The sequence below is a fragment of the Zootoca vivipara genome, chromosome 5 (assembly GCF_965207765.1).
Source record: "Zootoca vivipara chromosome 5, rZooViv2.hap1.1, whole genome shotgun sequence".
Taxonomy (NCBI): Eukaryota; Metazoa; Chordata; class Lepidosauria; order Squamata; family Lacertidae; genus Zootoca; species Zootoca vivipara.
Genome location: NC_142588.1, coordinates 52613660 through 52638234, shown reverse-complemented (window position 1 = coordinate 52638234; position 24575 = coordinate 52613660). Strand labels below are relative to the sequence as shown.

Here is a 24575-nt window from a genome sequence, read left to right as displayed (position 1 = left end):
GCGCTTTGTTGTTATAATTTTGTAAGCTTCCGAGAAAGCTGTTCAACAGTGGAATGGATTCTCTCAGGTGGTGGTGGACTCTCCTTCCTTGGAGGTGTTTAAGCAGAGGTTGGATGGCTATCTGTTGTGGATGCTTTGGTTGAGACACAAATCTAGATGCAAGCCATGTTGGTTCTTCCTCCACAGTTGGCAGTTTCTGAATACCAGTTGCGGGAAACTGCTTGCAGGTTTCCCACAGTCATCTGGGTGGCCACTGTGAGAACAGGATGCTGGACTAGATGGGCCCTTGCCCTGATCCAGGAGGCTTTTCTTATGATTGTACCTGAATTTTGATTAGTGGACCCCAGTGATCAGACACACTGCCTGCCTTGTTTATCCCTTGCACATAAACAAGGCCTGACTTACACTAAGCTTGTGCTTAGGCTTCTGTGCATTTGGGACACTGGCAAGCAGGTGTTTGGATCGTGTGAAACCCTATAAATGTGCAGCTCCTCCTTCCTTGCAGTCAACTACACTAATCACATTGACATCTATAAGTAGGGTTAGGCCAAATTCCCAGTGTTCATCACTTTGAAGAGATACCCTCCAACCCAATAGACCAATGAGACAGTTGTCTGGAGATGCAGTTTTGTACTTCTGTTCTTACAGACACGGACAGAGAACCAAATCCACTTATGGGAGAAAAGTAACACTTCTGCAATTGCATGTTTGTGTACAGGTGACACATCCAATTTATATGCCCAACAAGCCCCCAGGCTCTGAGACTAGACTACATTGCTCTAATTTGTGTACACCTCTTTCTTTGGCACAAATGGGTTTTGCTTCCAAGATCCAAGCCATTGGTGACACTGGAATATATAATTTGACACTGACCAAGAGGTGGATGGATGAAAAGACTACAGGAGCTAGGGAAATCTACTAGAAATAGGAGGAGGATGCCACGTTCTGAAGTCCTTATTGAGCTTCTGTACTGGTATTGCAGCATCCTATCGAGTCATGGCTGGCCATCACATTTTAGTAGAAACTGCAAGTGGGGGGGGGATAATCTTGATGTCTGCAGGAAATTGAGTACATTGAGTGACATATAGTGGAACCCATGAACGGTCCATCTGGCACAGTATTGGCCATCCTGATAGTGGTCAGACAGCTGCATCTGGGAGTTACAGAAGTGGGGTGTGAGGTGATGTTCTCTCTCATTGTCTTAACCTCTAGAATATGATGTGTTGGACCAGCAATCTTGTTTTTGATATCCCTGGGTAGAGATGACGACATATAAAAAGAGTGACAGCATTTCTTATATTGCAGGCACAGCTCCAAACTCTCCCATCAGCATGCCAGAGTCCCCCCTTTCCCCCTCCATCTCAGGGTCCTGGAATGACGAGTGCACCATCTGCTATGAGAACATGGTGGATACCGTGATTTACTCCTGTGGACATATGTGTCTGTGCTACACCTGCGGGCTGAAACTCAAGAAGATGGCCAATGCCTGTTGTCCTATCTGCAGACGTGCCATCAAGGACATCATCAAGACCTATCGCAGCACCTAGAGCAGCGTGGCAGGAAAAGGGTAGGGGCAGCAGGGGATATGCTCTCTTAAGACAACTCAACAGAACAGGGTGGGAAGGGGCTGTCCAGCTTGCCAAATTTCCCATCCTTCCCTGTGCAGCTAACTCTGAATGTTGCTACATGTGGGCAAATCCCAGAAATTTGAGGTCTAAACATTTCCTTCCTTCCTTGGCATCTAGCAGAGAGCTACTGACAACAATCTGATGTGCACCCGTCAAGAAAGGTTGAATTGCATTCCTCCTCTTTCCCTAGCTCTGGCTCCACTCACCCACCTTCCTGCAAGGATCAAATGATGCAGAATAATCAGATTTTCTTGGGTATGTTAGCAGTTTCATTATGTGAATGAATTCAGCATTTTGGACATTTAAGTGGAATAGAAAAAGAACAAACCATGTGAGCACGGAAACCACTTGCCAGAGCAAGAGGGATGGCCTCCCCCCATAGAAATATCTCTTGCAAGTGTCTATTCCGATGGGGAGGAACTGCCTCTGCTAGCTTTCCTAGTGGCCACAAATGCACATCAGTGGCAGCTGGATCCCAAGGGAATGTGGCATATGCTGGTGCTAAGGAAGGTGATCTTTGGGTGCTTCTTATTGTACTGTGCTGCACACAGGAGTCTCCCTGTTAACTGACAGCCTTCAAGTTCTACTTTCTATAAATGCTCTCTTCCTTTCCACTCCAGTCTGTTCACCCCACCCTTGGAAGCAGCTGCTGATAGTGCTACAGCATGACACTGCATCCTTTATGAGCATTCCCCCCCCCCCTGCTGCTTTCCCAAACCCACTGGTTTCCTTCTTGTTAAAGCATTGCACCAGGAGGCTTTTTCAATGGGGTGCCTTCACACCTGTTTTCTGCAAATGATGGAGTGCATTTTAGAAGCCATAAGGAAGAAGGCACACAAAGGCCTTTTTATCAGGACACTGAACATCGGTCTCTGCTTTTAAGGAAAGTAAAAGCATCGGTGATTTAATAACCTTTGGCCAAGCTGAATGTGAGACACAGAGCTGCATCTATTTTGTTATCATGAAAAAAGAGAGACCTGAAGCAGTTTGTCTTAGTTTTTAAAAAATGTTTATTTGGTTTTATGAAGGATTTTTAAAGTATTCTTCCCAACATGTGAAGGACAATTGTTTTGGCCTTTCTTGCTCCCAGCACTGTGAATCTACCTGGCTTGACTGAATTCTCGGCGTTTCCCTCCATGCCTTGCTGCAGCTGATTGTGCTGTGATGGACAATAACAAGGCCTCATTCTTCAGCAGATCCACTATCTTCTGTGTTCCATCTGACAAATCCCACATGCATCCAAAACTGCAGCTTATCGTCACTTGCCACCAAGTGAGCTAACTACTTCTGAAATGCCACCCAATACCCCAGCTGGGAGAAACCCACCAGGGCCGGCTCTAGGTAGAGTCCCGGTGGCGCGGGGCACTAGGGCGCCAGGCCGGTAGGCAGGGCGCTGCGCGGCGAAGCCGCATGGAAGCCATGCTGCAGCCTGCAAGGGCGACAGAGCGATCTCCGCCCCTCACCGCCAGGGCGCGCGACCTGCTCGAGACTGCCCTGAAACCCACAGCCTAGTTCATCAGCCTCAGCTCCCTATGAACACCAGAGAGAGTTAGGTAAGGAAAGAGGTAGATTAAGAAAGCATTCTGAAAGGGACAGTGGATTGCTGATGCCTGAGACTCTTCATTTCCCCCAATGAAAAGCGTTTCACTTCACCAACTTAGTGGACAGTTTTGCCCTCATCAGGCTAAATGGACAGGCAATTCCCATGTTGTGTGTGTGCCGTTTTTCGCTGTGGGATGCAGCCCCTGTGCAAATGGAGTGATGCCTGTATAGCATTGAGGCTGTAATGCAATGATGGCCAACTCATATCGGGAAGGCAGAAAGCCCTTTAATACAATGTCCTTAAAAAGACACACAAGAGGATTGGGGCACAACATTTCTAAAAGACCCAGTTCCCTGCAACACCTAGCAGCCGCTGCCTGTAAGGAAAAAGTTAGGAGACTCTTGTTTGAAGTATACCCAGCATGGCAGTACTCCTGGACTGGACTGAATCTTCTAGTACTTGCTGCCTGAGCACTTGGAGTGCTTCATCCTGTGCTGGACCCAGCTAATCCCACAGTTTACAATAGGGATGGGGAAATTGTGGCTCTCTAGCTATCATTCAATTTCCATACATCCCACTGAGCATAGCCAAGGGAGAGAAATGTTGGCAACTGTAGTACAGCATCACCTGGAGAGGCACAAGTTCCCCCACCCTTGGTTTATGGGGATCAGCACAGTGGCTGCTGAACCACCTCATTGACACCTGCCTCATGCAGGTGTGGTCCAAAGAATATAGATAACTGGTTTCTCCCCATCCAGGCATTCCTAGTCAGCTTGCCCCTAGAACTCATGATCTGTAAAGACATTGTGATGTGCAATACTATAAGCAATGACACCTCTTGCCATTTAGTGTCCATGTTGCTGGATGTGCAGAAAAGGCCTCAGTTAAAATTGCCTCTGTTTGGGCATATAATCACCTGCACATGTGGTGTTCAAAAGAAAAGCCTGCCTGGTTTGGTCCTCCGTCCATGCTGGCTTGCATGAACTGGATCCAACTGCTGGAATGTTACTGAAAATGCCACTTTGAATATTTGCACACAGCCAACTCCTCACTGGCTGGGAGCCAGGAAGCACTTTGCAGTTGGTTATCAATCTAAGTAGACCCTTATCAAGGCAATGGATATTGTACCATATGATAGGTTACAGGCACTTCAGGATAAAAAAAAATGCAGGTGGATTGTAGCAAACCCTTGCATAAAGGAAAACTGACTCACCTAATCACAAACCAAAAATAGAAGCTATAGTTCCCAAGGGTTTGCTCACTCGCACTAGTCTTGGCCCACATAAATTAGCATTTTTTTCCCTAAACCAAAAACCACTGTCTTGCTTTTTGTCTTGCCACCTCGAGGTGCTCATCTGTGCTCTCTAACTGCACCCGAATCCCTAAACAGCTTTCCATCCCACTAGTAACTTGCATCTGGCCCTCTGCAGTGTCAACCACTTGCAAAGCATTTTTTTTAATGAGCACAAAGCATAGCCATGACATAAGAGAACCAGATGTAGACGGGACAACCATATGATTTATCTCTGCCTTTGGCAAGTAGGACATGAAAAGTTAATTTATGCCCCTCAAGACAGGAGCCCTTCCCTACTGTGGCACCATAAGATCATTTGAACCAGGATCTGGCAATACTATTCTCTCTCTGTGTGTGTTGTCTTCCATTGAGTTCATTGCATCTGTTCCAGTATAACTTGTGTGAAGAGAACATCTGGTATTACCTTTCATGTCCTATAGCAGAGATGGGAACCTTTGGCTCTTCAGAAGTTGCTTAATTTCCATCAGCCACAGCCACCATGACCAGTCTGGGTTAGGGAAGATCAGAATGACAGTTCAGCAACATTTGGAGATTCCCCACAGCTGCCCAATGGCCATAAGTAGAAAAGAAAAAAGAAAATTACAAACTAAGCCTGTAGTCTTTTTGCACAATCATGGCTAGAAACAGACTGCATTCATTCTGCAAGGTTCCTATCAAATCCAGTCTCCTCTACAGCTACAGTATAAAAAAAAGAGATAACATTTGTTTCAGCAGTTGGGGCAATACATAATATGCAGTAAGATAGGGAAGGGATAGGACTGGCATTGTCTGGAGACTTCATGCAAGACACATTCACCTTGATCTGGTTCTGATTCTTTGTGATCAAGGAGGTCCTCTTCCCTGAATAGTTCCCTCCGTTATCTGAAGGGAGGAAGTAGATCTGCGTGTGCATTTTCTTCTCAATACTGCCTCTACTCCGCTGATTGAGTCAGAGTGTAGGGACAGGAGCCACACATGAGCAGATAAGTGAATATATATAGCTTTGGAACACGGTATTTGTGGCTATACATCTTGCTTTCACATAGTATCTAAAATCAGAGGTGAAGCTTTGCATTGTTGCATCCACAATAGCAATGGAGATATCAAAATATGAATCAAGGTATTTTATATTATTATTATTATTATTATTATTATTATTATTATTATTATTATTATGGCATATCGATAGATGAGAAGGGTGGGGTGAGAGGGAGAAAGCAATTCTTTAAAAATAGAGACAGTGGAGTAGGATAGCCAAAGGCTTAAAGTACTGTAACAACACAAACATCTCCTAGGCTCGGCAGATTTTGCCAGTCAGTTTTCACATTTCCCTAGAATGTATTTTAATATGAGAAGGTGCTCTGGGAAACTTCAGCCCAGGGCTTCATATTTTAGGACACTATGCCATAGAAACTAGCAACTTGTCTTCAAATGATGAATTCATAATTAAAATGCTGTATATAGTTGATGCTGCTATTGTGCATGGGGAAAATATTGCCTCTAGAAAAGATGTTTTCTAGAAAATGCATTTAATAATATCCCTTTGGCATCACTTCTGTGGGGAGCACACTCCTTATTTTACAAACAATTGTGGCTAGTAAAAATTACATTGCACACATTTCTAAACACCTGGGGGGGGTGAGGAATAGTTTTGTTTTTTGGTTCATTGTCACTTTTAGTGTTTCTTTTGTTTAATTTTCTATTTGTTTCCCCATTGCTTTCAGTAGAAGACCCAGGCAGTTTTCTGTGTTAACTTGGATGTTTTCTATCCAATTTGTATGCAATCTACTACCTCCCCAGGGCATTAGACCTACTGAATGGGTTCCCATTTTATAGATTCTTAGAAGCATGCTGAGGCACAGGCTAGATCAGGCATCCCCAAACAGCCCTCCAGTTGTTTTGGCCTACAACTCCCATGATCCCAAGCTAACAGGACCAGTGGTCAGGGAAGATGGGAATTGTAGTCCAAAACATCTGGAGGGCCACAGTTTAGGGGTGCCTGGGCTAGATGCTCTGTGAACTGAACACAGCTTTCACTGGTCTCTCTCTTTCCCCCTTACTGTGACATTTCTCTGAACTGTGCATAGACTTCTTCAATGCAAAAGCAATGCCTCTAAAGCAATGCAGCTGAAAACAAAGGAAGAACTTTAGTTTAATTTTCATTCAAATTCCCATTTACCATAAAAACAGATGAGTAAATGAGGGTCGTTTAATTTTTCATTCATGTTTCAAATGACTGCACACACTTATCTAGTAAATTAAATGTCATTAATTTCTGAATAGATGGGTCCTAATCCAGAAATGCACATGTTCAACAGTGGACTTCAGTCACGTGCTGTTCAGGTGAGGAGCTAGAGTAATCAATTTTGTGTTCAAGTCCCGCTTTGGGCAAAAGATTCCTGCACTGCAGGAGGTCGGACTAGATGACCCTTGTGGTCCCTTCCAACTCTACAGTTCTATGGTTGCCCAAATAACCTGTTTGAAATATGAGGCCTGAATTTATTCATTCCATTTTTCCCTTTTGGGAAAGCAAAACTCTGAGCCTGCAGATGTCAGTCACTGGTTGAGAGGAAGTTCACATACAACTCTGAATGTAAGGCTTTTAAAAGGTGAGCCATACTTACAGTCACCTTTTGTGCTTCTGCTGGAATGGGCTCTTGTCTGAAATGCTGTATTCCTTACTGAGTCATTCCTATGAAGTGTCAAAGTAGGGGTAAGGAACTTGTTCAGATTGCAGTGCCTGCTGCTTTATATTCTCCACTTTTAAAATTAATCCTCCCCATGTTAATGAGTAGGAATATTTTGAAGTCGATAAAAAAATGCTTCCTTCATCGCAGCCTATTAAAACAAATAATGGATCTAATTTATGTCCCCTAATAAAGGGCTTGCCTTGACAAAGAATGGTTGGTTGTTGTTGTTTTGCCTAATCTGTTATTGATTGTGATAAACCAAAGTAGCTAAATTACATGCGTTCCTAAGGTGTTGCTAATTTGCAGGAGCTGTATTCTGACACCATAATAATTGGACTGTGGGTGGAAGGAAATATTTTTGTTTTGACTTGAAAATATTCCCCCTCATTAGCTTTTTGGCAACCAGAGAAGTTGGTTCCACTCCAGTAAGGAAAACTGGACCGAAGTGTCTCAAAAGAGAACCCCACACTGTACAAGGGTCGAAAGAGGGTGGATGTCCATACTAATGGGATACATAGTTGTCTGCAAAGTTTTAACTTAAAAACAAAAGCTTTTGGCAACATGTGCTAAGAGCACATAACTAAGGTCAACCATACTCATTGCCAGAGGCAAGCTGTTTCTTTTATCCAAGTAAGCCAAGGGCCCAATTCAAATCCTTACACAACAGCTGAAGAGAAAATCAAATTATGTTGCTGCCAGCTTTGACTTGCTCAGGGTTGTGTCCACGTGTACCTGAGCCAGCTCCTTCCACCTCAAGAGATATTCAGTACTCCCCCTCCCCTCCCCTAGCAGCAGCACCCTTTTGCACATGCAAGTTCAAAGCTTGAAGGCCAATCTGTGCACAAAAATATATTTGGGCATACAGAAATCTGGCTGAAGATGGAATCAAGGGAAGGAAGAGTGTGAAAGGGAGAACATTCTCCTTCCACTCAGTTAGTGTGGGGATATGTATGTATTTATTGAGGACCAAAGATGGAAGTGGCTTACAGAAGCTGAAAAAGAAGTGCAAGGCAGTTTATGCAGAAGAACATTTCAATGGGAGCATTATCACAATCGGTTTCATTTTCCTCTGTAGTTTTGTGTCAGGATCCAGAATTCATGTGAAACAATGTCATGGAAATGAGAATTTTATCTTTTAATTGCTTTATTTAAAAACAAATTTTGTGTTTTCTGTGTGTGTGTGAGAGAGAGAGAGAGAGAGTGTGTGTGTGTACACACACACACACACACAAAATATAAAAAAGACTATTCCATTCAGTGTGAGAATTGGATAACAGTGATTGTGAATAAAGTTGATTTAGGTATGCCATGGAGGTGCTGGTGTGGGATGCTTACATTTTTTTGGCGGGCACAGGAGTCAGTGAAGTATGTGGATCTATTTTCACTTATTGAAAGAAATGCCACTAACCTAAGCACACATAACTTGGAAGCTTGTCTTATTGAACACAGGGGAGCCTTTTCTGCTAGGTAAACTGTCTCAGATCATGCATGAACAAGACATTCCTTCACACAGAATGACATTTCTTAGTGAGAAACTTCTTGGTCCAAAGGGACAGGAAGTAACTGGTCAGCTACATCAGAGTTATTTTCTGTAGAAGCTCAACTGCCCTTCTACCACAAGCTCCTTGGGAATCAGAGGCAGAAGGAGGTGGTCGTAACCAAGTTTTATATATATGCTGGAAGCCACTCAGAGTGGCTGGGACAACCCGAGTTGGGGTACAAATAATAAATTATTATTATTTCACTTCCTTCAATACCTCACGGGTAAATGGCCAGCTATTTATGGGTGAGGCATTCTGTTCTTTTGTCGTGGTATAATCTCCCCCTCTTCTTTAGTTAGCAGGCAGTCTGCATTCTCCAGGGCAGCCTTGTTTTGGACTCTCGTCAGCTCTAGTCAGTATGGCCAATGGTCAGGGCTGACGCAGTGCAACATCTGTAGCACACTAGGTTGAGCAAGCCTGCTCCAGGGTATCAAACACATCTCCACCACCTGTGTTTATGAAAGTACTACCAGAAACACAGCACCCTTTGTGAGTTATTTAGAACCTACCTTTCTCTCCTGAAGCTCACTGCAGCGCATGGAGTTCCCAGGTGGTCTTCCATCCAGGCACTGACCAGTCAGTTACAGACCTGCATAGTTTCAAGAGTTTTGCTGCATTATGTGCCTTCTGACCACATTCCCTCAGAGTTTCTCTTGATCTAGGAAAATTACTGCTCTTATCCTACATGCTGAAATCACCAGGACTGACTGCTCTCCTTTGGACACTTTTAAGGATCGGGGTAGATTTAATTCTGCCATTTAATTGTTGCAGAAACACACCCACCGACTTGACCTCTTTGAAATTCAGTGCCCTGAATGCTTCCTGGAATTAAGTGCAGCCTGTGAAAACAGCCCGACTGGGAAATCAAGCTACAGTAGTGAGAAACTGAGACTAAAACATTAGTGATGGATCATCACCACCACCTAGTGGCTAGTTTAGCAACTGGCACCCTCTACAACCATTGAAGGGTGAAGGGCAAAAAATAAGTGTTGCAAGGGACACCCATAAACATACCAGAAACCAAGGACTGTGTCAGAAGTATACATTACCCTAAAGCTTTACCGGTATATTTTACAAAAAGTGCATTGTGTTTATCAACACCTATTCAAATGAATTCACAACTGTGCACTTTTAGAGAGCACTCTTGATCTCAAGTGCCCATCACATATTACAAACCATATTACTCATACGACACTGATGGGAGTCTTACAAATCTCTTAAATGAAGGGTTGTAGGTCAATGGTGCGGAACATGCTTTGCATGCAAAACAGAACAGGTTCAATCTCCAGCCTTTCTAGGTAGGGCTGGGAATGCCCTGTCTAGAATCTGGGAAGCCAATGGACAATGGCTTGTTTGAGCCTAAAGCAGATTCCCCTCTTTCCACTTCTTCTGCTTATCTCACATTCCAACCCAGAAAAGGCAGTTCTTAAATCATGAGTTCTGGAGTTACCTGAATTACTTAAAAACCAGTGTGCACTGGGTTTTGTTTTGTTTTAAGGATTTCTACCCTTTCTGCCTTAATAGTTTCCTTTCCATATTTATACCTTCATGATAATTCCTTATTTCCTTACCTCCTTTAGTTTCATGGATACAACAAGACCAACATAAGTACTTCTTTTTAAAAAAATAAAATCATTGGGAATTTATTTTTGTGAGGATGCTGACCATTCTGTCCATAAGGGACCACTGTTGTCCTTGCAAGGAAGGACAAGATATGCTGTGCAGACAAGAAGCTACAGTAGAAAGCTGCATATTCAGCAGTTGGCTGAAATAAAGGTTGGTTGTTGAAGCCTACACTCCAGGGATGCCAATTTTAACTGCTTTGGGGTTTCTTTTTCTTTTTCTTCTTAAAATAATGTGGCATATATTTTTTTATGAACTACAATACAATAAATAAAATACAAACTCAATAAAAAGAAACTAAGCAACAATTGGAACACAATTAAAAAGATCAAAAACTTTATTATTTTTTCATAGGACATAGAAGAGACCATGTAAACAAATGGAAATTTAAAAAGCAACAACTTACAATTTGCAAGCATTTGAAGATAAGAGTATCCTTTACCCTTCTCCAAATGTACAATGTCTGAATCCCAAAGGTATTTTGTGGGTTTTTGAAGTGTCTGATGCCCTGGATAAGATCTTTTTAGTTTAACAGGACACTTGCATCTTTGATTTAACACATACACACTAAAAACCCAACAACAACAACATAAATATAAAAATTAAAGTTCATATTATTAGCACCACCTTTGGTCCAAGCAATGAGTAAACTGGGAGATGACTGTGAGGTACAGTTAGTTATCAAGTCCTCTCTGCCTGAGACATTGAATATTATATTGCGGTTTCACATTGCAAAAACCTGGGAGTAAAACAGGCTGCAGCCTAGTCTCTCTTGGCAGTCCCTAAAACAAACATAAAAAGCCTCTGACTAATAATTGGTATGTGTCCCCATATGAGAGTGCGCTTAGAGTGGCAAAATCCCTCAATTCCCTTCCAAGTGTAAGCACTGCGTAGTCCCAAGGATATCTGCTCCACAATGGCTAAGAGTGGTGAGCAGTTTTGTGCTGCTTCACAGGATCTGCCCCAACATGTTCTGGGACATAGTAAGGGATCTTAGGAGAACACATCTCCCTTTGCATGTTGCCCACCTGGCGCTTAAAAAAAGCATCATTAGCCAAAGTGAAAACTTGAGCCCCAACTGTATATTGACAAGCTGTACACACTTAGAACTGTTTTCACTGTATAGAATCTTGCACATCACACAGACATTCTCCTAGTCAGGGGTTCTGATTCAGCCTAATATTAGTACAAAGGCGGACCAGATGGAATTTCAAAAAAGGAACTGCTATTTCCATGGTCATTCTGCTATGCCATCATCTAAGGCACACAGATTCCAACAAGACTGAAGTGAGCACAAGGAGCCTATAGCAGAGAGAGAGCCATAAAATAGAGGACTGCTGGGCCAAAACATGTACAAAGATTTAGTTTCTATATTTAGGGATCAGTTTATCAAGAATCATTAATAGCAGATGGTTGCTGGTGGGGGAAAAAACTGAATATGGAGCAATACGCCTTAAGAGTCTTTACATCTTTTAGTCAAGTATATAGATGACAACTATGCAAGAATCCCGTGCAGCACTCACCTCTCAAATTCCAATGCCAAGAACTCATAAAATCTCCTTATAAAACCTAGATATAAAATGCTCCATCTGGATGGATCTACATTACAAGTGAAACAGTACAATACCTTTTTCCAAATCACATTTCAGAAGATCCAGTTGCCATAACAAAGACAGACAAATCTGTAGAATTTCAGAATTTGAATATCTCAAGAGTGGGACCATAAATCATTATCAGATGAGTTGTGATCATAAAACCACTCTGAATTTGACTACCAGGCCACCTTCTGACTGCACTGCCATCATGACTCCCACTTTACTAACCCCGGTGGGCACCAGACTGAATATTCACATACTTTCATTCTGGCAAAACCTTTTATTCAAACAAGGTGAAACCATGATGGCCAAGAAGGCCATCAACAGTGTAACATGGCCTCAAGTTTTGAAATGAAATCTGGAAATGGCAAAAATCTAACCAGCACACAAATTCTCATTCAATATCACAGGTTACATGAAAAGGCCAACTGTTGTTTTAAATTACTTGACCAAAAATAGTTTTTTTGTTTAAATATAAGAAGGTAATTTACTGCATATAACCTTTAGTTTCCTCTTGTGAATTTGATTGCTGGGACATTCCAAAATCAGTTTAAGAGGGGACCAAGTTAGATCAAACAGTTGCCATCCTTCGTTGTGCTTGTTTTGTACAGAGACTACTAATGTGATATTTTAAAGGTTAACTGTGTTTCTCCAGTCACTATTAAAGAAATGGTGATGTGAGCTAAGGTAATTTCACCACAGTTGTTCTCTGTTGCGAGATGATTTAAGCAAAACTAATACTTGCCCCAAATGGTTTTTGTGAATGTGGCCAACATCCCTTTGCAGAAACCATTTTACTATGCAAACAGATTTATATTATTCCTATAAACTTACTGTCATCTTTGATAATGAGCACAATAACAGTAAAATGCAACAGCTAGTTTTGTTTAACTTCTGCTTTATTCTATTCCATATTTATTAGAGATCCACTAAAGGTCACATGCAACTTTTAACAATAGTGGTCATCTAGGGGTGGAGTAAAAAACACACCCCATTTTTGTTAACAGTACTTAACATTCAACAGTTTGAACAGCTTAGCTAGAGGAAAAATAAATGGACAAGGAATACCCAAATCTATCATAGGACTCTTTATCTTCTCTTTCTCCAAAGTTTGATTCCCTCCTGGATTCTTTCTTATAACAAATCCAACCACAAAAAGATTCAATCTTCAACTTGCTCTCCCAACAGTAACCAGTCCACCTTCAATAATAATAAACCTTCTGAAGAAAACAAACCAAACCAAACCAAAAGCAAACTCTGCTCCCCATCTCTATCACACAGCCCAAGAACCAACCACACATCCCACATCATCTCCTCACCAACATACTCTCTCAGACTTTTGACAATTACATTCACCTTTATGTTAAATAACCATTTCAAGAGGATAATTGAAAGAACAATACTCAGTATCAACTACTTGGAAGATTGGTAACAATCACAAGGCATTCAAATTCTGCTTCACTGTCCTGACTGTTTCTTGCAAAAATGAAACCTTAATCCTTTTTATTGATAACTCTTTTTTTTTAGATTTCAGGCAAAACAGTAATTTGCTGCCTACTTTTGGTTTTCTGCACAGGTCCCTTAATTTCAAACTCATAAACAAGTCTCCAGTTAACTTTTTGCATAGTAAAAGGCTGCGGTTAGAACTTGCTGCACACAATCCCCAATAAAGTTCTGGCTCAAAAGGTGTAGGTGAAGCTTTGCCAAACCAAAAATGCTGAGATGGCAAGTTTAAAAATGCTGCAGAAATGAGATCACCAGCTGGCTCCATCTTTCATTCCTCATCAACAATTGGCTGTTTAAGTGAAGTAGAGCCACTCAGATTAAAGCCGGCTTAAAAACACAACTTGACTATGCTGCCATGCCAGCTCCAGTCATTTCATGAACCTCTAGACTACTTGATATAGAAAACATTACTGCTTCAGATTACGAACTTCAGGATACAGATTCATATATTGCAATAAGTGAATCTGAGCTTTTGGCAATAATGGGAGACACAGATGAAACACAGAGGAGTGATGTATGTTCATGCACAAAGACACAAAAAGCACCCAGAATGTCAGACCAGGCATAAATATATAATTTTTTTAAAAAAAAATGGAAATCCAATCTATTTCTCCTCAGTCATAATCCAGTTACCTCTTTCGACTGTTACCAAAAGATTACAGCCTCCCCTGCCCAGCCAATTTGGTTTAATAGCAAACAGGAGTCTCAGCACAGGACAATAGTGGGAAACGTGTTAAAACGACAGTGTGAAACTTTCAGTCAATTTGGTTTTAAAGAAAGGGGAAATTGCACTCATCAACCATCTAACATACTGCTGTGTGGGGCCAGCCCACCCTGTAAACCTAGACTGAAAGGGGCCCACTTTTACTTGGTCATGTTGGGCCTAAGAGATCTTATCACAATTTAGGAGGAGAAAACCCTGAAAACAGAAATCTGATTCCAAATAGGAGTCTTACTCAAAGCAGGCTTGCAATACCTTCATGGATACAAACCCCACCACACACACCACACTTCCACTTTAACATACACACATGCATACTCAAGCACTCACCATTATTATTATTATTTTTAAAAACCCTTTAAAAAAGTAAAAAGAGGGATCTCTTAAATTGTTATTCCAGAAGGCTCTATACAGTGTTGCAGAGACTTGAGCAACAGCAATTGAAGGGCTGGCTCAAGGAGCTCCAATTACTGACCTCTAAGGATGCTGGGCAAGGTCACATGTACAGTACTTGATTCAAATATCACAAAAATTTAAATTAAAAATAACAACAACCTGTGAACAGATATGGTAAAGGAATTGACCAAGACGCTAACAGGAACCTTGAAGCAAGGACATAAAGCCCATGAGATCACTTTAGGACCCACCTAATGAGTTTTCCGTGTATTTGTCAATGATCTCTACACATCTACAAAAAAATAAAAAAATACCCACATCCTTTAAAAATGCACATATTTACAAAAAAACTAAAAAAAACTTCAGCTCTCCCAATCCGTACCTGCTAAATGCTTAGTTTATGTACAGTACCCCTGATTTAGCTGCAAACGTGTATGCCTAGAGTCTCAAAAAGGAGGCTTAGATTACGCCAGATGGATTATGACTATTTAGCAGCAGAAATCCAGTTGTGATTTAAAATGTATTACAGTCAGCAGTGTAGTTCTTCCTGCCAACTTTGTGTGTGCATGCACAGAGTTCAAATTTCATGAAACTAAACACTGAGACAAGAACCAGGGTCTCCTAAAGCCAAATGCAAATTTATGTTGCTCTCCTGGACTCAGTTGCTTTTTTCTTTTTTCTTTTAAGAACACTGGAGGCGTAAAAGTCACCAAATAATGCTCCTGCACAAGATCCACTGGGATCTGGGAGTAAGTCCCATGGAACACAATAAGGCTTCGCTCCAAATAGGCATATATAGGAATGTGCCATGGGCATAGCCAAGGGGGGCAGGGAGGGGCAGCTGCCCCCTAAACCAATAATATTCAATAATAATACATAGCAAACTGAGGTTCTGCCGCCCCCCCCCCCCCACAAAAAGCCTGGCTACGTCCATGGAATGTGCTGAAAGAGCATTTTATTCTCATGAACATTTAAGCAATATCGCTGTGGAACTGCCTCATCGTGAGTTCAAAGGCTTGAGTACTTGAGTACAAGTGCCCAGCACAAAGATGAAGAGCCTGATCTTGGGCTGCTAAAGGTAGGGACCTTTCCTGTTCTTATCAGTGGAAAGAGATACAGCAGGGCATGCACCAACAAGCACATCTTTTCTTGCAAATGGCCTGATTCTGAAAGGCATGGAGCACTAAGGGATCATGAGGTAGAGATTGATTTGACATGCTGTGCTTCAAGCATACAATTAATCCTCATGTTGTCTCATGAGTGATTTCCCCCCTCAACACATCTATTCCAAGCTCCAGCATGTATTCCATGCTAACTAAAAGCACCCAGCGGCACAACCCTATACATGTCTACTCGGAAGTAAGCCCCACTGACTTGCATGGGACTTCCTCCTAGGTTGAGTATAAGAAAGCAGCCTTAGCTGAACAAACTGAATTCTGTAAGGAATAAAAAAATGTGTATTAGAAAGAAAAAGGGTGTTGAAGAGTCACTGTAACACACACAAACAAGTCACACTTCTATTCAAGTGTGATGCACTTGTGTAACAACCACTGCACTCAGCCACCACAGTAAATTCACACTTACAATCCATTTATACTAGAATTTTTCTGCTGCCTCCTCTCTTTCTCTCAATGGTTCCCTTCCTCTCATTCCTCATTTTCCCCCAAAGAGTGCATGACTGGATAATGACAAGACTTCTAAAAATCACACTGTGCGTTCCACTTTAAATCCTGGATGAGGGGCCTGTTTCATCTCTTTCAATATTGCACATATCCTCCAATGGATTTTATCTTGAAAATGCAAAAAAAGGGGGGGGGACATAACCCAAAAACCCAAACCCAACAACACAACATACACATGAGAAAAATGTAAATGAGCAAACTAGCTAATGAGATCTAAACTTAAATACTAGTATTTCTATTCTGTAAATGCTAGTAGTATGAAACCCAGATTCCCTTCGGTTTCTCATAAATGATAGAAAGCACGTTAACACATTTCTAAACAGAGAAAAGCAATGAGTATAATTTTACAATAAAATATGCCACACTAATATTTGAAAGTAGTTTAAACAAACAATTCTATAATGCCTTCGTCAAAATGTTCAGTGTTGCTACTGAAAGAAACTTTTTTGGAAATTGCTCATCATCAGGGATAAATGCGGACGTTGATACTGCATTGCAAACTCGAAACACGAATGCACTTGTTTGCCTACCTCAGAATCTAGTCCTGAATTAGCCAGTCTGTAATGTTCCTTGCCAGTTACCTGTACAAATGAGCATTTTAAAGAAGAAGTCCCACCCAAATTATTTTGTATTCAATTGGGGCCATGACCCTAAGCAACACTTGTACTGGAGTCAATGGGGTTTAATTCCCTGTAAGGAGTAAGTGCTATTTTTTTCGCACAGAGGGGCTGTTTTGACAAGGACAGCAGTCACTGGAAAGTTGGGCCAGAATCCAAAAAGGGTTTGAAGCTAGTTCCATCAGTCCACGGAACTTTATGCTCATGATTTCAGCAACACCCCTCCCCATATCGGCCCACTGCTACATACCAAAACAGTTCAGAAATTTGGTACTTTCATAAGCTGTTAGTGATATGGCTGGGAGTGGTGTGGTGGTCAAATTCTTGGCTGGTAAAAGCCCCTCACATGAGCCCAGGTGGCTCCAAATTGATATTTTGATCTACGTTAACCAGGCATTCAAATTTTCAGTGAGGCCTATTTCTCAAGAAACAGCCAGGCGGTAAACCTTTATCTGAACTGAACCACTTCAGACTGCAGATAGGGAAATATCTGATTGAAATATCTGCCTCAGAAAAACAAAACAGAACAAAAACAAAAGAATTCCTGCATATAGAAAACAAAATGTTAAGGAAATGGCTTCAAGGCTACACCTTACCTGGCCTGTGCAGGTAAGTTTGTGGATGTGATGGATCATTCAAGCATGGAAGCATCCTTTGCAGACACATGTTTGCTACCTCATCAGAAAAAAAACTAAGTCTCAGCTTGAAAGAAATTACAATAGGCAACAGGTATATGCAGGAAGAGTCAAAGAGAAATAGTGTTCACTAGAATTTAAAAACAAAACAAAACAGAAAGAGTATCTTTTCAGGCATTATATAAAACCGCAATAACGAACTCAGAAGTGCTCATTATTATTAAAGTTGCAGTATACAGCAGAACAAAAAAGTTTCAATTTTTTGTTTTCAAAAAAGATGGTTGGTTGTTGGCTTTTTTTTTTTTACTTTTGCTATCTCAGTCATTCCCATTTCACATATTTTTTTTGAAAGCATGGATGACCAAGGTAATCTCAAATAATCAGGAAAATAACTAGAAAGCCGCTCCTCCTTCCACAAGAGGGCACTCTGACTTCAAAATATTTTTATTCAGTAGCTCCCTGGAGAATTTAAAAAGTGAATTAGTTAACTCTGAAAGTATAATTATTATTAAATTGCAACTTGATTTTTTGATTAGTTTTTAGAAGTATTGTACAAAATACTTTTTTCCAAAAAAAATGCTGCAGGTATTTTACAGACATTTGAATGGGACTATAGTGTTTGTGCAGTGAGATCATGCAGACTTGTCACAAGTAATTGTGAATAGGCCTGGTGCTGCATTTTAATTTTCCAATTCTGAAAATGTTTCCTAGATATGACCTATCAGCTAAAGTGGGAAACGTAAATTGCATACCAGTAACAGTGAAACGGACTAAAGGTGCTTTCTAGTGTCCTTTATTCCACCCCTTTCATACATCATGAAATCGCCTCCAAGCTTGTCCAACACATGTGTGCACGCACAAGCTATATCTTGTGTGCACAAGCATACAAATATATTTGTGTGTGTGTGTGTTGCAGAAAGCACAACATCAGGAACAGCAAGTAGATGCAAAGCTGAGAGCAGCTCAGAAGTTAACTTTGCTACTTGCTCAGAACCTCATCACCATAATCACATATATTATAAAATTGGCTACTGGACCACCTCTGTTGGGCAACTGAGTATTGCTTTCCTTTTTTTATGCACAATACATCCTACTCCTCAAATATTTGTAGACATCTTTCAGTAATTATTGATGAGCAAACTCATCTCATAAAAAGGAGACCTCTGCAAGAAAACAGGGCTTATAGATGCCATGCCTGCTCTGTATCATATTGCTAGCAAATAGATATTGTTTTTGTGGGTAGCAGTTTCCCTTACTGAAATAGTGGACAAGCCACATGCTTAATATGCAGTAAGAAAGGCATATGTCCTCAGGAGAACTTTGCAAAAGCATATTTAGAACAATTTAGCACACAGTGATCTTCTGGACATGGGACTGGAGAATGGTCAACAGTCATCCCTTAAGCACTGGGTGCTAGCAGAATATATTGAAGACATCTAGGGAATCTGGGGGTGGGATGGGGGATTGTTCAATTACTACTTCAGCTCAGCTCCTCACATTTACTCAGGGCTGCATACGTTTAAGGAATATAACTAGCTGATCCACTGCTCTCCAAATCTGAAATATATGTCCCTTTTCCTTAGCAGAAAGTTGACACTTGCTAACTGAATCTACTGTATTTTGAGAGTCCAATGGCTCAATGTAGAAAAGTTGGGAGCTGCACATTTAGCTTTCCCAGGAGATGATGGCATCTTTAGAACAAAACTGTATAGTACAATTTTTAAATAATCATAAATTATTTTAATAAATAGGTGAACTTTTAAAAAAATGACAATTTATACTGCACCTTTAAATAATGCACTTGGTTTTTCTGCATTTTGGTTTAAATTGTTAAAGTGCATTAATTCAAAAATAATGAACCACTTCCTTATCATTATTGTTAAAATATAAATCATAAACATTAATATGAGTTGCTAAATCACTACTATTAGTACTGCAATCTAGCAGATTACTTTATGGTTTTGCTCTATTTAATACTGTCCAGCAGAAGAACATAATACTTCTATTTATAATCTCACAGCAGCTCTGGCAGTTCTTTTAACAATGGCTGCTAAGGTTTCAGCAGACTTTTAAAATGAAGAGAAACTTCTAAGAGGCAGAGCTGCTAGGCCTTAGGAAGAAAAGCTCAGGACAAACAGCTACACCATTTTACTTTGCAGTGTAGTTTATGACCTGCTCTCCATGGGCTCTTCCACTGAGCGCGTCACAGGCCTCTCCATTCCTCCCTGTTTCGCACAAGCCAACCCTTCTTCCATGCTTATTTATCCAATATAAAGCAATAGTATGGAAGGTGGTGGCAGCCAAACTTTAATGGTGTCTCAATCGATCAAACTGAAAGGACAATTGGCACATGAGCTGCAGAAATCAACCCCTCCCCCAACATTTCTCATTGATTCAAGACACGTAACACCAATTTTTTGTTTAAAGAGAAAGAGAAGAATCAAGTGAGAATTATGTAATGTTTCCCAAAGACCAAACATCTCCCCATTATATATTTGATTTTGAATCCTTTGGAAGAAATGTATCCTTTCAGTTCCTTCAAATCTTCCCATTCTTTTATCTTTCACCTAGTGGAAGGCATGAAGTGTTGCTGGAAGATGAAAGAGTTATTCATATTATTTATTCTTGCACAGTAACACAAACACAGCTGGTTTTCTTCTCTTGACACACAAAATGCTGGGCCTCAGGACAGAGACATCAAACTCTCATCTGAGAGTCGGTATTCTTAAGCAAAGGCCTTCTGGTGTTTCCTTTTTTACAATTACAAAGTTTATTTAAGGGCTGGTGTTGAGGCCACGGGGAGGGGATACACTTTGCACCCAAGCCTTTCCCCCCCCGGTGGCTTTTCATTTTTTCCATGCTCTCCCACAAATGTTATATCTTTGAAGTTTCATGATTATAAATATCAAGGGTGGGGTGGTGGTGGGGCGGGGTAGAAACAGAAATGGAGAGATTGCCCATGTGTGCAGGTGCTTGAACAGGTACATTCTCCACTCAATAGTGTTCTCATTCAATTGCTTTGCAGGTTTTGAAAGTATCAGGTGCTTCTCTCCCAACACCAAGTAATGTTCAAGTGAATACAGCAGAAGAGTGATTCCTACTGCTTGCTCTTAAAAAGGGGGAAATAAGAAGTTTAGGACACAGATGGTTCAAAAATAAAAATCACCCCACAAATACACAAATTAAAAACAATTGTGCAGACAGTAAAATGCATGGCTTTTTTTCTCTCTCTCCCCTGCCCAAGCTTTGTAAACACAGATGCTTCTCTGCTGGCTGAGAATGGGCATTCATATCTGGAAGCAACACTTAAATACAGACTGTATGGGTCTCCTTGCTTTGTTTTCATTTGAGGCATTGCCACATGCAATCAGTATTCTTGATCTTAAGCACTGTGAGTGTTCTGACATGCATGCACAATTTCTGCACTGGCACTGTCTGCCTCATTTCCACATGAGGGTGACTCTGACCATGTGCAATGAGGATGCACATGGGGTATCACCCCACTATCAATGAAGAGCATGCAGAAGAGCATGGACACGCAGAAGCTCCATGTTTACATGGACCCGCACCTCAAGTAGCACCTGGAGTGGGCAATCGGCTGTGGTGCAGTGGCTTCAAGGTATCCCTGATACTCCTTACAGAAAAGTAACTCCTCACTCTCTTCTACTGGCAAGGAAATGTTTTTACATCGTGAACAATAGAGAGATCCAATCCCTGTGAACACGAATAGGACATAATGGAAAGCCCCTGCAAAACAAAGGCACATTATGTGGAAGCAAATCCCCTCCACTCAGGGCCAACTCATCTACTTTAAGTTTTCCCAAAGGGATTGGCAGGTGGATCCATGCAGATGACTCTGGAGAAGCCATCACCACTGTGTTACATGACTCATTGGCCTGGTTTTCAAGCCACAGGAGGCCACTGTGCGGCCACCAGAGCTGAAGCCTTGTGGGGCTTTGGGATGGGAGCAGAGTGCATGCACAACTTAAGGAGCTGTGCAGAAGCACTGGTGGAAGCAAGCCTGGTAATTCTGACCTGGGCAAAATGAAGAGGAAGGGAAGAGTTCTTGAGAAATCCCTTTCCCTCTAGCAAAGGCTTATGGATGGCCAAGGAGCCAAACCCATGATGGTCTATGAGCCAACAAATGGGGCTTTGTGGAACAGCAGATTCACCTTTTAAGCTACAGACAACTAATATTCCCTGCATTCAGATGAAACTTTTCTGCTTCATAGTCCAATATGGGGCTCTGGATAGCAAAGTATGTGACAAACCCCTTCAATGGTTGTTCAGAAGACCCTCAAAACAAACATTAAATTTTGAGACCAATAAGTTTGCACAAGAGGTGTGATGCAAACACATAATTTTAGTGTGCATACAAACACCTAGGAGCCACATTAAAGTTTGACTACACATCTAATTCCAATAATAATAGTAAAAAAAAACAAAAAAACTTGACCCCTTCCCCAAACAGTTGACACAGAGATCACCACAGGACAGAAGCATGACCAATGCGATGCCATTGGGGGAAACTGACAATATGCACTTAATGTCAGGTACTAGCAATGCACAGTGAAAAAGCTCCAAGTCTCCAATCTGGAGGCAAGAATGTGATAGCCAAGGGCCAGCACTGGATTTCTTGAGTTTCCACATTTGCTCTGCTGACTTAAAGATATCTTGCTGGTGGTGGAGATTCATCCACAGCTTGGAAATACTTTCACACACTCCATGTGGAAGAAATGAACAAGCTGATTTTTTAACATGTCCAGGCTGGCACCAAACTCCCCACCATTCACAAGCGGATGCGCAGGTCCAAACTATACTGTGGAAGGCACACATTTGGTTTCCTTTTATGACAACCAGGATGGTGGAATAATGAACCGCGTTGCACTCAAAATTATGAAAGTCTTCACCGAAACAGAAAGAGAATGCCATTAGTTCCAGCTGCCTTTTTCCTTGATATTTGCTGAACAAGCCAATTCCTTCACACACCCTCAAAGACGGCAGACTTGCTGGTCATAGCAAAGGTCAGATCAACAGTCCCTTGTATATTAGACAGAATAAAAAGGGAATAAAATCATTGTATTTTCCCCTTCCTTCCGTATGTACACAGTATAAAAGTATAAATAATGGAATTAAAAGACTCTAATTCTTTTTCTCCAAATAATTTGAGGGCACCCAGCCTTTAAATGGTTTCCCTCCATCCATGATCTGACAGTACCACCAACCATTTGGGTTCTTTTCCAGGACCTCCATGCAGACACCTTCCTGAAACCCAGCAGTTTCTTCGTCCCCCTCATAATCTGCAATGGAGATGTAGATATCCTTAAGGTTATTGTGAATGAACTGGGATTTTTCAATGGGCTTGGGCCTGACTGTGGACACTGGGATTCCATTGCGCTCAGAAGGTACGTAGGAACTTGTCTCAGACCCCTCAGAACCCAGCCGATCAGTGTGCTTTATCTTAGAATCACTAGTCTGAGATTGGGCAGTGCTGAAAGAAGAGTTGCGGCGTACTGCCTTCAGGTGGTCTGTGGCAGTAAGAGACTCATTCCTACGCAGGGAACAAGGCAAGTTATTATCCTTGGGTGGTGGGGAGACAAACACTGACTGTGGCCTCACTGCTAGTTGCCTAACCCCATTCCGCAATTTGACAGATGTTTTAGAGAAGCCACCAGGTGGTTTGCTGGGAATGGGAGGTGTTGCTCTCTTGCTCTGGTTGATGGTGTTGAGTGCTTGGACCTTCTTCTCTATCTTCTCCAAGCTGTTGGATTTGTTTTCATTCCTTCTGTTCTTGGCCACTGAGATGTTAGCCTCATTCGAAGTGGTTTCCCGTTGCTGGTTATCAGACAGTACCAGATAGTGAGAAGGAGCCCAGCCTTCTGTGTCTCCGTATCTCAAATACCACCACCCACTTGTTTGCTTTTCGAGAACTTCCACTGTTATCCCTGCTGGGAAGCTGATCTCAGAATCTTGAACTTTCTGGTAAGAATCAGTAGTTACATAGATACATTTTGAGGAGTTGTTTTCATTCTCTGCCTTGTTTGGCTGGCTGGAGTAGAATATGGCATGGGAATGAGTGGGGATGAGATCTGCAGAGCTTCTTCTGAATGACTCGTCTCGGTTTCCAGAAGCTGTCCGAGGTGGACTTTCAGAATCTTCACTTCTTGAACCTTTAAGTCCACCTCTCAGCTGTCCAGTTGGCCTCAGCTGGTGACGTAAAGTGCTGATGTCCATCCTTTCTTGGCTTTGGGAGTCTCCTTTGTTCAGGAAAGGTTTTGGTCTCACCATTGGTTTTGCCCTGCTAGACACTGTATCCCCAATATCTCTCTTTGGGCCAGTTTTGGGCATGCTACTTAAACCAACGTCTGAAGCAGACCTTGGCTTTGTCTCCTCATTCCGGGTGTAGTGCGACTTCCCAAGGTTTGGCTGAATGCTCTTGTCGCTTTTGGGCTTCAGGAGGGAAGACTTGGGAGAAACAGAACACGGAGAATTTCTTTGGATCAGAGACAGTGATGAACTTCTTTGAGAATCAGAGTCCCCACTAGATTCTTTGCTTGACAGAGCATCTTCTATGTATGGCCTGAAGCCTTCATTTTCATAGATGCTCTCCTCTTCATGTGCTACATCTTCAGATGACTCTCCAACTCGGAATTTTGCCCTTTGGAGGGATGACACAGGGGAAGGCTTGAGTAGATGGAACATGCCTCTCTCCAAGCTGCCATCTTCCCCTTGGCTCAGCTCAGACTCAGAGTCAGCACCAAAGGCAGGCACATCATACTCTGGCTCCTCATACGTTTGCTTGTCCTGGGCAACTCCTGAAGATATGGTTCCAGCAACTGTTCCTTCTTCAGAGTCCTTTGATTTATTGGGAGGTGCTGGGGGAGGAACTTTGGGTCTGGTTAAAGTACTTGTTCGCCTGTTTAAATTTGGCTTCTTCCTTTTGTCAATGTATGATGCTGGAGCCCAGCCTTCCTTTTCACCAATCTGCACATACCACCAGCCACCAGAATTCTTGTCAATAACCTGGAGAGGGATTAACATAGAGATTAGTTTGGGAGGAAAAAGACAAAACAATAGCACATTATTTTTTCATCTATGCTACCG

The 24575-nt window shown here is 41.7% G+C and overlaps 2 protein-coding genes across 17 annotated transcripts in view; one reads left to right on the top strand and one right to left on the bottom strand.

The window, feature by feature from the left end:
- Positions 1-24575, top strand: part of NEURL1 (neuralized E3 ubiquitin protein ligase 1) — a 96577-nt gene that overhangs the window by 56715 nt on the left and 15287 nt on the right. For 4 of the 6 annotated variants that reach the window (XR_004693686.3, XM_035133362.3, XM_060274717.2 and 1 more), the window contains exon 6: positions 1306-7366. Coding sequence is in view for 4 of the 6 variants with exons in the window: in XM_035133362.3 (XP_034989253.1) it covers positions 1306-1547 (242 nt within the window). In the remaining 2 variants the exon portion in view is untranslated. Of the gene's footprint in view, positions 1-1305; positions 7367-24575 lie in introns of those variants that run through there. The other 2 variants (XR_015950002.1, XM_088669627.1) reach the window with 1 other exon arrangement.
- SH3PXD2A (SH3 and PX domains 2A) overlaps positions 10634-24575 on the bottom strand; it is a 267552-nt gene continuing 253610 nt past the window's right edge. For all 11 annotated transcript variants that reach the window (XM_088669620.1, XM_088669619.1, XM_088669621.1 and 8 more), the window contains one exon: positions 10634-24494. In XM_088669620.1, coding sequence (XP_088525746.1) covers positions 22614-24494 — 1881 coding nt within the window. In that variant the 3' untranslated portion in view covers positions 10634-22613. The remainder of the gene's footprint in view (positions 24495-24575) is intronic.